This window comes from Theobroma cacao, chromosome 6, assembly GCF_000208745.1.
Source record: "Theobroma cacao cultivar B97-61/B2 chromosome 6, Criollo_cocoa_genome_V2, whole genome shotgun sequence".
In the NCBI taxonomy this organism is placed as follows: domain Eukaryota; kingdom Viridiplantae; phylum Streptophyta; class Magnoliopsida; order Malvales; family Malvaceae; genus Theobroma; species Theobroma cacao.
In genome coordinates this window covers 1,748,443-1,766,237 of record NC_030855.1, presented here as the reverse complement: position 1 = coordinate 1,766,237, position 17,795 = coordinate 1,748,443, and the positions used below count along the sequence as shown (strand labels likewise).

Here is a 17,795-nt window from a genome sequence, read left to right as displayed (position 1 = left end):
TTTGACAAATAGCTTTTTTTTTCAACTATTTCCTCTATTTATAATCAATTAATGGTAATATGTATTTAATGATATCCAACAGTTTTTTTTTCATATATATAAAAACAATTATCTTGTTTTATTCAATTTATAATATCTACTTTTGAATTCTTCTTTCCTCATTTGCTCCATCTTCGTTCCTCATTTGTTCCATCTTCTTTTTACCTTCAATTTTCCTCCAAAAAATATACTGAAAGTTTGTTATGTTATTCTCTTTATAAAACCCTAAGTCTCATTTACTGTTTGCAATAAGCATTCAACAATTAGATATTATTGTTTTAATCTTTACAGATTTTTTTATTTTAATTTAAAGTTTATAATATATTATTATATTATCTCTATTTTATGTGATAGTTGATTTCTTGAATTATAAATTTAATTAAAACTTTTAATAATTTTTTTTAATTTTAATAAAAATGATCTCTTTTAAATATTTAACTTAAAACTTTCAATATTATTGAGCTACCTCTGAGTTGTAATCTATTTGAGATTAAATTCTCCGGCTTTGGCTCCAAGGTGAAGAAGTGTGGGGCTCGATTAGTGTATCGAAGTGATATAGAGGACATGGACCTGACAATAGAGCAGCCTAGCACTCCAACTTCACCAACTTTTCATCATGTCCATCAGCATACTACTCATGGATTAACAGGTAATCACTAGTCTTTTTAATTCTTTGTCCCCACAACTTTTACCTTATTAAAATTGGACTTTAATTAATTCTATTTTTATCTATTTATTTGCATTTTATTTCGAGATGTAAGATCCAGGATCATGTCTTATAAGTCTAATTTGCTTTCATATCCTTTCCTCTTTATTTTCAAGTTGAAAAGGTTATAAAAGCAAGACAAAGGTGAAATCCTTTTGATATTGTTTTGATCCTCTTATCTTTGCCATGAGCATTTCAGTCAAGTTGTGCACGCTTTAATACTTTTGTGTGATTGAGGTATTATGTAAACCTAAGCTGTGTTGTAACGTGCATTTGAGTATTTCTTTTTATGGTAAGTGTTTGTGTTCTTTATTTAAAAAATTCGATTCAAATCTTATGTTGTCTTTTTGTAGTTTATAACATTCTAAACTGTTATAAAGAATAGTTTATTTAACTAGAATAAATGTTATAAAGAATATTATTTAATATTATTATTTGATTATAATAAATGTAATAAAGAATATTATTTAGTATTATTTAAATTTAATGAAGAATATATTTTGTCTTTTAATATTAAATATTATTTAATTATAATAAAAGGTTTAATTATCTTTTAATACAAAATATTATTAAATTATAATAAAAATATGTTTGTATTTTGGTGAAAATATTATTTAATTAAAGTAAAAATTATTTTGATTTTATTACTTAGAATATTTTTATCTTTTAACAAAATAAATTCTTTAATTTTAATAAAAAATATTTTTTTCTCATCATCGTATTTTTGTTTTCTAATTAAAAAATTTTTAAATTTTAATAAAGGGTATTTTTATTATTTACTCATTATTTCTTAACTATTCTTAAAATTATTCATACCAATCAAATAATGAAATAATTAATAATAGCAATTTCTATCATATTCTATTATCATAAATCAATTTACATAATGATTATCCTTTTTTTATTCTATTTTTTAAAAATAATTATTTTATTTTTATTTTATTCTTTCCAATAAACCAACCTACATCAATTACAAAGAAAGTGCATTAGGAGAAAACGCACCACAAAATCTTTCACTGTTCTTTTCACAAGAAACCTGTCCAGTTCACCATCATCATAAAGACTTTTGGCCCCACATCCTGTTTCATCCACTGATCCAGCAGCTTTTTCATCAACCAAAACTGCATTTATACCATGAGATTCCATCTTGGCGTCTGAAATCTGTTCAAATGCATGAGTATACAGGCACAAAATAAGCAACCCTTTTTTGAAAATTCCTTATATAATTGAAAAGGTAAATCCCAACTCAAACTTGCAATAAGCCAAAATGTCCTTTGGATTTGCTTCATATAAGTGTTTCTTGACCCAAAGAAAAAAATAAGTAGGACAAAAAATATAGGACTATTCCCTTACCTTGGATTCTCATAAAAAACTAATTCATAGCCCAGAAAAAAACATCATTTTAATTTTTAATACTTATGGCTATTTAATTATATCAACATTTACATGATTGATACGCACCAAAATATGTGTAATTAAACTCTACATGAAACAAACAAATGTAATTCAAAATTGAACAATTAAATTTTGAAACTGAATCCGTCCTTCGATAGGAAAACATTCCTTTGCATTTTCAAAGGGTAGTTAATGTGATGAGGGGCACTCGAATAAAAACAAAATCAGTAAGAGGCAAAACTAGAGGGATTAGTCCCGCAATTAGACACAGTGTTGCTGCGTAATTAAAGAATTGGATCGTGCACAAGTAAAGTATTAGGCTCCCAACTTTACACTTCGAACGATGGAGCCATCTTTTTCCATGTTCTAAAAACATATCAACCTCTTATATTTTAATGCCTCACTTGGTATAATTTAAGCAAGAAAGGCTAGTGGTGAAAAAAAGATGGCAGATGATGACAAAGAAAATCATGCCATTTCATTGAAATATCAAGGAGTTTTCAACCTATCCTCCCAACCACTTATTCCCGATCGCATTGGTAGGAAAAAAGGGGTCAAATTTGTCGGAAAAAAGGTTCAAAATTCTAGCCAAAAAGACGAACAAATGTATTTCTTCTCTAAAGGGTTTGATTGCAAGACGCGTATTTGAACTAATATAAAACAAGATTGGAATATGCTTAACAGTGCACATGGGTGGACCCAGCCTTGTAGGAGTGTTGCCAGATGACACCACTCAATTCCTAAAAATCTATATAAGTATATTACTTAATTAAAGTTTTAATTAGAGTTTTATATAATTAATGATAGTAATGAACTCACTTATTTTTTTTTTTTTGTAATTTTGTGGGGAAGAGATCAATAAAAAAGTAATTTATATATTAATATTTAAATACTAAAAGATAAAAAAAATTATAATTTAAGATTTTATTAAAAAAAATTAAAACTTAACCTACTCTCCTTCACCCTCCAAAAAATTCTAATCCTACTGTTGAGACCTGTAGTAAAGTCTCTTCTCCTCAATTCTTGACTATGTTTTTCACTCTCTTAAAACAATCCATCTAGTGATTTTCAATTCAAATTAAATTTTTAAATATTTCATATTTAATTTTTTTTAATTAATTTGATAATTTGAGAATCAAACAAAATCAAGTTAATAGAAAACAAATTTACATGTGAAATAATATTTTTAAATTATGATTTTTTCTTTTTTTTTATTTTATAGATATATTATTTGATTATTTGATTTTTATATTTAACCCTATATGATTTGTGGATGTTTATACTTAATTTTGATTAATCAATAGAAATTTATCAAATTGTTAGTTGTTGACACCACTCATAAAAATTTATGGGTTCGCCTTAAGTGCACTCCACATACATCAAAGGAAATTAACTCTCATATTTTCTTTATCTTCTTAAAACAGATATAAAAGTGTGGAATTATTTTGAACTATACATCAAAGGTAAAGACCCTTTGCACAGCAATATACTAGTCCAAGGCCCTACCGCAAAATACACATGAGATAAAAAGAAAAACACATCTCAACAAATTAATCCTCATTTAAACCTGATAAGCTAACTAAAATAGGAAAGCGCCCAATAAATTCAGGAATCAATCCATATGCAATAAGATCGTGACTTTCAACCTGCAGGTTCATAATCAAGCATGAGGTTACATTTCTGATATAGTGAATAAAATACTTTTTTAAGAGAAATATACAATGAAGCCAGAATTTCCTTCCACACAAATATGAAATGGCAATGGAAAAGCATACAGTTTCCTTAGCCATCTTAAGTTTTGATTCTCAAAGATTCCAGCATTGATGATGTAACCACAGCACTAGTGACGCTACTGCTCTTCAAATTTGCACGGCCAGGTTTAAAGTAGGGTCCCACGCCGATGCTCTGGAATTGAAGTAGCTGAAAAAGCAAAATTTTAGAATTCACCTAAAAGCTATTCAACAGTGGGGCCCTAAGTGTTCAGACATGTCGATTTGCTTTTCTACAAACTCCATTCAGCAACATGTTTTCACTCAAACATTATTTACTCTCCAGATTAATTCCCCGGTAAATCTTCCTCCTCCTCCTCCTCCTCCTCCTTCTAGTACCATGGTGACTTCCTCTCCGTCGTCATCATCATCTTCATCTTTATCTCGATGGAAATATGATGTTTTTTTGAGCTTTAGAGGTGAAGATACTCGCAAGGGCTTCACAGATCATCTTTATGCTCGTTTACAAAATGATGGAATCAACACTTTCAGAGACAACGAAAAGCTTGAACAAGGGGAATACGTCGCACCAAAGCTCCTTGAAGCAATTAAAGAATCATGGTGTTCAATCATCGTTTTTTCAAAAACGTATGCTTCTTCAAGTTGGTGTCTAGACGAGCTTGTTGAGATTCTTAACCAGAAAAATGACAGGGGACATAAGGTTTTCCCTATTTTCTATCATGTCGATCCATCTGATTTACGGAAACAGACAGGGAATGTCAAAGAAGCCTTTGCTAAACATGAAGATAGATATAATCAAGACAAGACGCAAAGCTGGCGAGATGCTTTATCTGAAGCAGCCAATATCAGTGGATGGCATTTAGAGGATAGGTACTTTCTTCTTCCAATAAGATTGTTTGTCCTTATATATATATATATGTATGGTAATTTAATACTTATATGTTGCATATAATATGTTTATATGTTTATTTAAATAGATTAAAAAATAATTAATTTCTTACTATTATTTTTATGCCGTCAATAAAGAAAGAAATGAAAAAGGAAAATGTCACGATCCAGAACTCTCGTCGAGCCTGTGACAACCGCCGCGAAACCTCGACAGACATTCTTCCTCCGAATGCCTTTTGAGACCTCGCAAGGCTTTTGTACTAGTTTTTTCATTCCTCTCTCTTTCTTTTTTTTTTTTGAATAATAAAGTAAAATAAAAATATTAATTAAAATTATCTATTTTAATGTAAAACAATATATATATATTTGAAACATCAAAAATTAATTATCTGCACATAAAATAAAATAAATTTATACATACTATAATATAGAAAATTGGAGTATGCAATTTAAATTACAATGACACGTGGGCTTCCAAATAACTGAGAAAATTTAAGTCTATAACCTTGCTTTCTAGGATGCAACTCCGAAATTTACTTCTCGATGCAATTGACAGTCTACTGCCTATTCTGAGCCTGAAAAATGTATAGAAAGAAGGGGTGAGATTATAAAATTTCAGTGAGTAGACAGACATCATCAAAATAATCTAAAACCGAGTAATAGGAGACAATTAAAATAATTCATCCCAACCCATATAAATAATTAGATTTCATCCAATTACTCAACATGGCTTATGCACTTTTCAAAAACTTAGCTCTTGCCAAAAATCCATTCTCGGGGATACCTCGCGAAGGCATCTTACCTAGACCATCAAGGCTGTTTATTGTCACACACACAAGCACATTTCACCTCTAACAACACAGCCGTTCCTTGGCGTTGGTTGAGTCCCAATTTCACATGGTGGTCAGCGTGAAGTGTACTCAAATCCTACATCGGGAGTTATCCTACGCGCCTCTCCAATCGAGGTAAGCTCAATAATTGAGAACCGTGCCCCTTTAATTAGGCTAGCCCACGGAACCCCCGTCACTACAGTGCCCACTCAAAAATTTCCATTTAATTTCCAACCTCATAATTCATCATTTTTCCATCTAATTCTCTTAAAATAAAGTCAACCTCATCCTCACACACCATTGGCTAGATTCGGCCTAGAGAAATTCATGGAGAAAATGAATATTTTTCTTGTTGTTTTACTCATAAACATGCTAAACTAACACTAAACACTAACATAGTTCAAAATCAAATTAATCTAACAACTTTCTCTCTCTAAACCCATATGATCAGATTTGAATCCATCATCAAAACACATAATTTAACCATGGAAAATAAGGAGAAATGCATGGAAATGATAAATCTTAAGCTAAGCTTGAAAAATCATACCTTTAAACACTTGATTCCTTGAAAAATCACACTTTTTCTTTGAATTTTCTCACTCTAGGGTTTGTTCTTATTTCTCTCTCTCTCCTGCTGGTTTTGGCTGACCCTCCCAATGAATAATTCTGGAATTTTCAAGCCTTTTAATAGGCTTAATAAAATATTATTATTTTATTTACCTTTTGAATATTTTATTATTTTATTTTTTTCTAGTCATCTTTTTGACTTTATTTTTCTACCACTCAATCCTCTTCACTTATCCATGTCTTCCATGAAATTTCTAGACTTTTCCAAAGTTTTGGTGGGGTAAATTTTTAAAAATTACACTTTTACCCCCGTAAAGTGAAAAATTACATTTTTGCCCCAAAAACTGAAAAATTGCCCATAGACATATTTTTCATCCCTTATACTCATACCATTCTCCAATTTGTCAAATGTGATCTAAGTTCTCTCAAAATCTCAAAATTTATCCGTGAGTGGAAAAATTACGATTTTGCCCCTAGATAGTGAAAATTTTGGTTTGACTCCGAATTGATCCTCGAACTCCGAATTACCATTTTGAGTCATCCCTGAACTGTGAAACTCTTAATTTCACCTTAAAATTCCTATTTGAACTAGTTCGAGGCTTAATCGACTCAATGGTACCATTAGGGGCAATATCGTCTTTTAACAATTTCTCGAACTTCCTAAATATACAAACATTCTATCGAGCATGTAAATGACGTAATAATTATTTTACAAAGCAGGGTTTGACAACACTACCCCCCTTTAAAAAAAAATTTTGTCCCCAAAATTTCACTTATCAAACTCCAAGAAAAGATAGGGGTATTAGCTTTTATCCAATATTCAACATCTCATGTCATCTCCTTCGTTTGAGCATTCTTCCACAATCCTTTAACTATTGAGATGTTCTTTTCGTTGCTCTACCTACATCACTCATCATACATGAAATTTAAATCTTGAACCACTCAGGATCATTCTTCACTTTAGTTACCCATATTACTAATCCCTACACATGTGGGGTTGCACTTTCATTCTCATCAATGCCTCAAAGATTCATCTTTCATGTCTTATGCATTTCTGAACTCCAATTTCCACAATACATTAAGAAAATTCCATAGCGATATTTTACATAAACTCATTTATTATATTATTCTTAAAAGCTTTATTTACACTCTCAGAACTTAGTATTTACATCTCTTATCATTATCTTACATTTCCACCTAACTTTTCATTCACTTTCTCTAGGTTGGACTCGTGCTTCATCTTCCATTACCGTAAAAACTTTTGTTGACGCACGAGTCAGTGGTTTGGAAGGTGGGTATACTGGGGTGTTACTCTCCACATCAGGCCGGATAGCTACTCCCTGTCTCGGTTGTGCTCCAGAGGAATCTCTCATCTGCAAGTCCGTACGAGTTGATGAAGATAGAGCAGCTACAGTGGCCTGTCCTAACTGTGGACAATTAGTTCTAAAGTGACCCGTCTGGCCACAATGAAAACATCGCAAAGGCCCCCAACACACCCCGCCATGAAATCTTCCACATTCTCTACATCTATCAAAACCTCCGAAACTTTTTTCAGAAGTAGTCACTGCAGATCCGCTGAATCTCGGAGGCCTCTGCTGCATTTGTGAAAATGATGGTCGAGAGGATGTTACCGAAACAGAAGGAGCACTCCCTGAAACAAATGAGCCTTTGCTCCTCTTTAGTGGCTGACTAGAGGACATATTCGGATTTTTCCTTTTTGCCAACTCAGCTCGCATTCTCCTATTTTCATTTGCGAGCTTCTCAGCCCTTAAGGCCATTTGTACTACCTCTTTATGGGGCTCCCTACCTGTCACAGTCATTCGCTCTCTTATCTCATTGCGGAGCCCTTCCTCGAAATAATCGGCCTGATCCTGTTCAGTCCTCACTAAATCAGGCACATAAGACAACAGCTCGTTAAATTGAGTCTCATACTCTTCTACAGTTAAATTCCCCTGCTTCAGACTCAAAAATTCTCTCTTCTTCTCTTTTTGATGGAAATGGGTATAATATTGACTATCAAATTCCCTCAGAAAGTCTGACCAAGTTAGGAGAATAGTGGAACGGGACTTCACCGAATTCCACCATGTACGGGCTCTCTTCTCCAATAACCTCGTAGCCACTATCAGCTTCATCTCATCCTCCAATCTCATATCAGAGAGTGTCTCTGAAACCTGATTAATCCAATCCTTAGCTGCGGTGGCGTCCAACTCACCCACAAAGGACACGCAACCCAGTTGTCTAGCCTCCTTCAGCTTTTTAGAAATAGAGACATCATGTGCCAATGGAACTGAAGGAGTAACTGGTGGCACTACAGGTGGGACCTGACTAGTCTGAGCTTGACCAGCCATTGCGGTAAAGAAGGCTGCCATTGCCTGGATTACCTCAGAAGACACGGCAGGAATGCCAGTAGGTGGCGGAGGAATCTCTACCGGTTCAGCAGCAAGTGTTGCTCGAAAAGGAGACACAGTCGATTCCTCTCCTCTAAGGTCTGGCTGACCCTGCCTAAGACGACCTCTGCCCCTCCTAGCTGATCTAGTAGGGAGTGGGCGCTCACGTCGAGGAGGCATGGTAATCTAAAAAGGAAACGAGGCAAGTTTAAGTAATCTCAAACTCTACATACATGCAACTCTACCTAACCCAACTTAACTTAACCTAGTTTAACTCAACCCGGGGCCACACAGTGCTAGTGTGAATTCTTAAAATAACTATAAAAATCAAAAACTTTAAAACCATGCTTTGTTAACCAAAAGCTCTGATACCAATCGAATTGTCACGACCCGGAACTCCCATCGAGCCCGTGACAACCGCCGCGAAGCCTCGATAGACATTCTTCCCCCGAACGCCTTTCGAGACCTCGCAAGGCTTTTGTACCAGTTTTTCCATTCCTCTCTCTCTTTCCTTTTCTTTTTTTTTTTTTGAATAATAAAATAAACTAAAAATATTAATTAAAATAATCTATTTTCATGTAAAACAATATATATATATATATGTATATTTTTGAAACAACAAAAAAAATTAATTTTCTGCACATAAAAATAAAATAAATTTATACATACTATAATATAGAAAACTAGAGTATGCAATTTAAATTACAATGACACGTGGGCCCCCAAATAACTGAGAAGGTTTAAGTCTATAACCTTGCTTTCTAGGATGCAACTCCGAAATTTACTTCTCGATGCAATTGACAGTCTACTGCCTATTCTGAGCCTGAAAAATGTATAGGAAGAAGGGGTGAGATTATAAAATCCCAGTGAGTAGACAGACATCATCAAAATAATCTAAAGCCGAGTAATAGGAGACAATTAAAATAATTCATCTCAACCCATATAAATAATTGGATTTCATCTAATTACTCAACATGGCTTATGCACTTTTCAAAAACTTGGCCCTTGCCAAAAATCCATTCTCGGGGATACCTCGCGAAAGCATCTTACCGAGACCGCCAAGGCTGTTTATTGTCACACACACAAACACATTTCACCTCTGACAACACAGCCGTTCCTTGGCGTTGGCTGAGTCCCAATTTCACGTGGTGGCCAGCGTGAAGTGTACTCAAATCCTACCTCGGGAGTTATCCTACGCGCCTCTCCAATCGAGGTAAGCTCAATAATTGGGAACCGTGCCCCTCTAATTAGGCTGGCCCACGGAACCCCCGTCACTGCAGTGCCCACTTTATAATCCACCAACCAATAAAATCACAATAGTATGACATGGCTCACTTAACACATTCAAGGCAAATCAAAGCAGTTCACATATTCTTTAAATCATAAAAATAACCAGTCATACCCACATTTATCATAAGCCATTTAATGTAAAATCATGGATAAACAACACAATCATAGTATAGGTCTCCAATTACTCTATTTTTGAAATCATTATTAAATTTTCAAAAATTTTATAAAATTATTTTATAAAATCTCATTTTCCCATAAAACACAATAATTTTCCAATTAAACCATTTTTTCATAAAATCACACAATTAAATAAATCTACTCTAGATAATTAAGACGATAGTAAGTTTACTCACTGTACTAGGAGTAGATATACTCTTATTCTCGATCCTCGGGTGTAGTCTTTTACCCGTATCAGATAGCTCACCACCTATCCACAATACATGACACAAAAAATTCAATAATTTGTGTCAAATCAATATATATTATTTCAGGCTCTTATCCATGCGTATGCACTAGATAGGGTGTGAAATATTTGGACAATCGCTTAATCACAGTATCCGACCTAACTCGCCTATACACGGTGTAAATTTCTAAAATCTCCAATTCAACTCCAATTCCATCTATTTCAATTTCAATTGTCCAATTATATCCACAATACCTCAATGACTGTGAATGTGGTCCAATTTATCAGTTCGGACCACAAATTACGCTTTTACCCCTAGTGGGTGGAAATTTCAATTTTTTGCACCAAAATTCCCATTAATTCCAACCTCATAATTCATCATCTAATTCTCTTAAAATAAAGTCAACCTCATCCTCACATACCATTGGCTAGATTCGGCCTAGAGAAATTCATGGAGAAAATGAATATTTTTCTTGTTGTTTTACTCATAAACATGCTAAACTAACACTAAACACTAACATAATTCAAAATCAATTTAATCTAACAACTTTCTCTCTCTAAACCCATATGATCAGATTTGAATCCATCATCAAAACACATAATTTAACCATGGAAAATAAGGAAAAATGCATGGAAATGATAAATCTTAAGCTAAGCTTGAAAAATCACACTTTTTCTTTGAATTTTCTCACTCTAGGGTTTGTTCTTATTTCTCTCTCTCTCCTTCTGGTTTTGGCTGACCCTCCCAATGAAGAATTCTGAAATTTTCAAGCCTTTTAATAGGCTTAATAAAATATTATTATTTTATTTATTTTTTGAATATTTTATTATTTTATTTTTTCTAGCCATCTTTTTGACTTTCTTTTTCTACCACTCAATCCTCTTCACTTATTCATGTCTTCAATGAAATTTCTAGACTTTTCCAAAGTTTTGGTGGAGTAAAATTTTAAAAATTACACTTTTACCCCCGTAAAGTGAAAAATTACGTTTTTACCCCAAAAACTGAAAAATTGCCCATAGACATATTTTTCATCCCTTATACTCATACCATTCTCCAATTTGTCAAATGTGATCTAAATTCTCTCAAAATCTCAAAATTTGTCCGTGGATGGAAAAATTACGATTTTGTCCCTAAAGAGTGAAAATTTCTATTTGACTTCGAATTGATCCTCGAACTCCAAATTACCATTTTGAGTCATCCCTGAACTGTGAAACTCTTAATTTCACTTTAAAATTCCTATTTGAACTAGTTCGAGGCTTAATCGACTCAATAGTACCATTAGGGGCAATATCATCTTTTAACGATTTTTCGAGCTTCCTAAATATACAAACATTCTATCGAGCATGTGAATGACATTATAATTATTTTACAAAGCAGGGTTTGACAGAAAATGTGTAACATAAAAATAATAGCACATAAAAGAGGGATTCATTTTGGTTCGGTTCTACCTCAATTTCTTAGCATCTATCTGTTAAGGATCTCTAACTTGTGAAGACTTGTATAAGTTCTGATATCATTGTTATGAGTTCAGATTTCTAACCTTTAAACAAGAAATGAGTTAAAGAAAGATTATTATTTTGAAAAAAATATAAGAAAGACTATTGTTTGCAATGTGCGCTGTGCAAAATTCTAGTAGAATATAATCAAATAGTAATTTATGCTTTCTCATTCAAGATGTTTATTTGACCTTTTGAGTTTATAGGTATGAATCAGAATTCATTGGACTCATCATTAAAAAGATATCAACAAAGTTATGTCAAACACGTTCAAGTGTTCCTAATGACTTGATTGGAATTGATTCACGTTTGGATAAGTTGTGTGACAAAATAGATTTTGGGGAAGATCGTGATATCCGCATTGTAGGAATTTGTGGAATGGGTGGCATAGGTAAATCAGCTCTTGCAAGTGTTGTTTATACCCAGATGTCTGGTTATTTTGAAGGTAAATGCTTTCTTGCTGGTGTTCGAGAAGTTGCAATGAAATTCGGACTTGTTTCTTTACAAGAACAGCTTCTTTCTAACATATTTCCTGGAGAAAATTTTCAGTTTTCCAGTGTTTATGACGGAATTGAAACTATAAGTCGTAGGCTACGTCATAAAAAGGTTCTTGTTGTTATTGATGATGCGGATAACATGCAGCATTTCAGATGCTTGGCTGAAAAGCGCGATTGGTTTGGTTTAGGGAGCAGAATCATCATAACATCTAGAGATGAGCGTCTGTTGTTGCGAAGCTACAGAGTGGATGATGTGTATAAGCCTACAACATTGCATGACTTTGAAGCCCTACGGCTTTTAAGTTTGAAAGCTTTTAAAAGTGATACACCAAAAGATGATTTCATGTCGCTTTCCCAAAGTGTTGTGAAATATGCTGGTGGCCTTCCATTAGCTCTTGATGTTTTGGGCTCTTTTCTATGTGGTAGAGATGCAGATCAATGGAGACATGCCATAGAAAGCCTGAAAAGTGAGCCTGACAAAGAAATTAACAATTGTCTTAAAATAAGTTTTGATGGATTATCGGAAACACAGAAGAAAATATTTTTAGATATCGCACATTTCTTCAAAGGGTGGCACAGAGATTTTGTAACAAAAATATTGGATGGCTGTGGGTATAGTCCAGGTATTGGACTACATGTTCTGATCGAGAGATCTCTTATAACAGTTAAAAACAACAAAATTTGGATGCATGATTTGCTACAAGAGATGGGAAGATATATTGTTCAACAAAAGTCTCCTGATGAACCTGGCAAACGATGTAGATTGTCTGAGGAAAGTGATGTTTATCAAGTGCTAACACAAAACTCGGTTAGTATTTCATAAAGAGTATACTTATTTTACTCTCTACATATCTTGGTAAATTATCCATCTTCTTTGTGTAAAGCCTTATGATGCTCTTGATGTTTAGGGTACAGAAGCGATTGAAGGCATGGTCATCAACAGCACTATGGGGTACAAATATATATCTCCTTTTATCTTTATCTTTATTAATTATAAAAACTTAAATTTCAAAAATATAAATAGTAAACAACATATTTATTGTTTTATAATTTATTAAATTAACTATTTTATTCTTAATGAATATAATTCTCATGCATTACATTACTTCTTATAAAATATAGTATACTGCGTATAAAATTAAATAAACATTTCAAATGTATTATTTAATCCTATTTTAATTTATTTTATTAAGTATAATAGTTTTATGTTACACATTTTCAACTTTCATTTATTTCTTTTCTGAAATTATATATAAAAGTAACGGTATGAAATAAAATGTTTTTATAATTATTTAAATAAACATATAAGCATATTACATTTACCTTGTAAAAATAAAATAATTAGTTTTCTTTACAAGAAAATAAAAGAAATGAAATCAATTTTAACATTTACATTATAACTATTAATATTAATTAAACATTTTATCAATTAGTTTCATGAAATTAATAATTGATTGATATTCCTTTTATTTAAATATCCATATATACTTTTGTTTAACTATATAAAAATTAATTTTAAATATATTTTTGATCATATTTTTACTTTATTTAATTAAGTTTATATATTGTATATGCCACACTTTTAATTTATTTTTATTTAATAAGGATTTTTTCCTCTAAATTATTCTTAGCTGTCAAATGGTAGCCTACTAAGCCTACCGAGGGCTTCATAAATGGCAGTCAATTGAAGTAGTATGGAATGGATATGCCAAACATGTTTTATTTATTTAAAGATATTATGTTAATTTTCATTTTATGTAAAAGTACTGGGTTACAATATTTGTGGAGATTGTAAAGATACATAGGTAACTAAAGAAATATTCATGTATCCATTAAACCAATTTCTAAAATAAAAATTTGGAATGACTTTACCTAAAAGTGGATATTAACCTATTGGTTATTGATTTTGATGATATATTGTTAGTACAATAATTAATGGTACCAAAATACGAAAAGGAAAAACCATAACAATCAAGTTGATATAGAAAGAATTTTGATTGAATGTGGACAAGAAATACGAATGCGAGACACATATATTGATTGCATTAGAAATCAATAAATTTGAAGACTTTAATATTTTTTTGTTGCAAGATGAAACTCAAGTTCATGAGCATATACTCTAGCTTTGTAGTTTGTTGGATTGCTCTAGCATGTTATGAAGCTCATTTGTGTTTTTGCCCTTGTTTTTCGTTTATTAGGGAACAAAATAAGACTTTCATCTTAAATGCTGACGCCTTGTCGAAGATGAAAAAACTAAGATTGCTCATGGTTCATGATCTCCTAAAATTTTGTGATCTCACATATCTTTCTAGTGAGTTACGACATTTTGAGTGGTTTGGATGGCCTTTAAAATCATTGCCTTGGGACTTCCAACCAGACAACCTTGTTGCACTTCGCCTACCTAATAGCTGCATTGAACAACTATGGAACCGAGACAGAGTAAGAATTACTTTATTTAATGTTGACTTTTTAACTTATCTTCTCATAAATTACCAATAATTTCAATTATATCGTTACAAAATAACTTTTTTTTTCTTTTTATTCTTTCTTTGACAGCTTTTAAATAAATTGAAATTCATAGACCTCCAAGGCTCACGAAAGCTGATCAGAACACCAGACTTCACAAGGATCGAAAATTTGGAAAGTCTGAATTTGGGAGGCTGCACCAACTTAGTACATGTCCATCCATCCATCGCATTTTTAGCCAAGCTTAAACTTTTGAATTTAAGAAACTGTGTAAGTCTTAGGAGTTTCTCAATCAATAATGAAATGGAGTCTCTTGAAACATTGATTCTTTCAGGCTGCAAGAATCTTAAAGGGATTTCAGAGATTGTCGAAAAAATGGAACATTTGCAGGAGCTCCATTTAGATGGCACAAGTATGGAAGAACTTCCTTCTTCAGTTGGAAATCTCAGCAGCTTAAAAGTTCTTAATCTCTCGGGCTGCTCTGTACTTGAAAATTCACCACCATCCTTCCTACAAAGGATATATAAGAAGGGATGCGAAGTACTACTATCAAGTTTGAATCCCATGCTTTTAAAAAAAGGTTCGAATTTCATGGCTCTGACGTTACCTTGTTTATCAAGCTTGAGTTCTTTAAGAGAGTTGAATATAAGTGGCATGAATCTTTGTGAAGGGGATCTTCCTAGTGATATATGTTGCTTATCCTCATTAGAAGAACTGATTCTTAGTCATAACAATTTCGTCAGCCTACCTGCGAATCTTAGTCAACTTACCAAGCTTTATTGTCTCCAATTGATGGGTTGTAGTAAGCTTGAAACATTGCCTCAGCTTCCATCAAGTGTACAAGGCCTAATGTTAGATGGTTGCACTTCATTGCAAAGAGTTCCAAATCCGACAAATCCACATGATCCATCGTGGGTGACATGGTTTTATGGTGTTAATTGCTTCAAATTGGCTGCGAATAAAAATGCACTAAGAATGCTAAAAGGATATCTTAAGGTATATTTCTCCAACTCTCTTACTGTCACTTTCAAGAATCTATAGTAGTAAATTAATGGATTAATTACATATTTGTTATCCGAACTATAGTAAAATTGTCGATTTCATGCTTAAAATTTAAAAATTAACAATTAAATAATCAATTAAAATGTTAGTTAAATTAGTGATGTGACAAAAAAATAACTAATAAAAAATGTTAGCGTGATACATCATCTTTTGTTTTTATTTCTTATATTTTCTTATATTTTTATTTTTAATATTAAAATAAAAATTTTAAAAATCTGGAAAATGACAAATTAAGATAAAAACAAAAAAGGAAAAAAATCAGAGAGAGAGAAAAGAGGGGGATTGATGAGGGAGATAGGGAAAAAGAGGGGAGGGAGGAAATAGAGGGAAGGTGTCAATGTAGCTTGCGCTGGCTGGATTGACACTAATTTGCCTCCTCATTTTCTCTCTTTCCCCCCAATTTTTTATTTTTGATTTCAAGAATAATTTGTTTTATATATTTTTAAAATTTTTATATTTTAAATTTCAAAGATAAAATTTTTAAGAAAATTAGAATTTTTTAATATATTGAATTTTCCAAAAAAAATTATTTTTAATTTTAAAAGTGCATTTTTTTAGCAAAAAACATATTTTTATTTTTTTTATACTTTTTTATTTTTAATTTTTGAAATAACAATTTTTACAAAAAATATGAAAAAGTAAAATGATGTTATTTTTTAGACATTTGATGCATTCTTACTCCTTGCTTTGCTCACGTCATCCATTTGACTAACAGTATCAATCAAACTGTCAAAATCCACTAATTGAACTAAAGTTTGAGCATCTAATTAAGAATTTCAAACTTCAAGCATTGAAAGTTTTCAACATAATTCTATTGCAAAATATGTATTTAATCCTAAACCAATTACCCAATGACGGGATTTTGTTTTGCAGACATTTGCGAATGCAGGAATACGTGTTGACATCGTTATACCTGGAAGTGAAATTTTTGAATGGTTTAATCACCAGAGTGAGAAATGTTCAATAATGATACCCATTTTGCAGAATGATGTTCAGTGGATGGGATTTGCCTTGTGCTGTGTTGTCGTGCCTGCCTCCAATAATGTTGATTGGACGGAAGAAGACATTACATGTCGTGTTACAATCCATTTTGAAGATCTTACATTTAAGTCATGTACTCATTCGATAGGTTTTAATACCCAGACCTCCAAGGACCACCTCTGCCTATGGTATTTGCCTGTTGAAAAATTGCTTCGTGACCAATTCGGGAATTTACTGAGCAGAGATTGGATACAGAGTTGTATTGGAATCGAGTTTTTATTTGACATCGATGGCATTGGTAACAAGGTGAACAAGTGTGGGGCTCGATTAGTGTATCCAAGTGATTTGGAGGACTTGGACCCAACAATGGATTAGCCTAGTAAGAAATGAAAAAGATATGATTGATGGATCAACAGGTAATCGCTAGTCTTTACAATTCCTTGTCCCCACAACTTTTATACATGACTAAAATTGGACTTTAACTAATTCTATATTATCTCGAAAAGTAAAATCTAAGGTCATCTCTTATAAGTTCAATTTGCATTTATATTCTTTCTTCTTTATTTTCAGGTTGAAAAGGTCATAAAAGCAGGACTGAGGTGAAATCCCTTAGGGATATCGTTTTGATCCTCTCATCTTTGCCATTAACATTTCAACCAATGTTGTGCACGCTTTAATAGCCTCGCCTGAATGTAGTATTAATTAAACCTAAGTTGTGTTGTAATGTGCATTTGAATATTTCATTTTTTGGTAAGTGTTTGTGTCCTTTATTTAAAAAGTTGGATTCAAATCCTATGGTGCCCTTTTGTGGTTTATAAAGTTTAAAATTGTGAATGCTAAGTGAATAAAAATAGCACTTCAATTGTGTTGTTACTCTTCAATATCCAATTCTTGCCATTTTCAGTTTTGTTGTTTATATTTGAGATAAGTGACACATTTTAATTGAAATTGATAGCTTGAAGAAATTTATTGGAGACATTGTTTTTGTGTACTCATTCTATGAAGCTATTGCTCTTGTAAAATTTTTTTTAACTACAGTCGTAATGTTTCAAATTGA

At 32.3% G+C, this 17,795-nt stretch overlaps 1 protein-coding gene across 1 annotated transcript; it reads left to right on the top strand.

Annotated features, from left to right (window-relative positions):
• On the top strand, window positions 3,965-16,984 carry LOC18595220 (TMV resistance protein N; the record flags this gene model as incomplete). The annotated part of the gene is made up of 8 exons (XM_018122745.1): window positions 3,965-4,793; window positions 7,378-7,575; window positions 8,500-8,641; window positions 11,939-13,037; window positions 13,138-13,202; window positions 14,428-14,668; window positions 14,786-15,691; window positions 16,631-16,984. Coding segments are annotated over exons 1-8 (3,672 nt in total), but the record flags the coding sequence as incomplete, so codon positions are not given.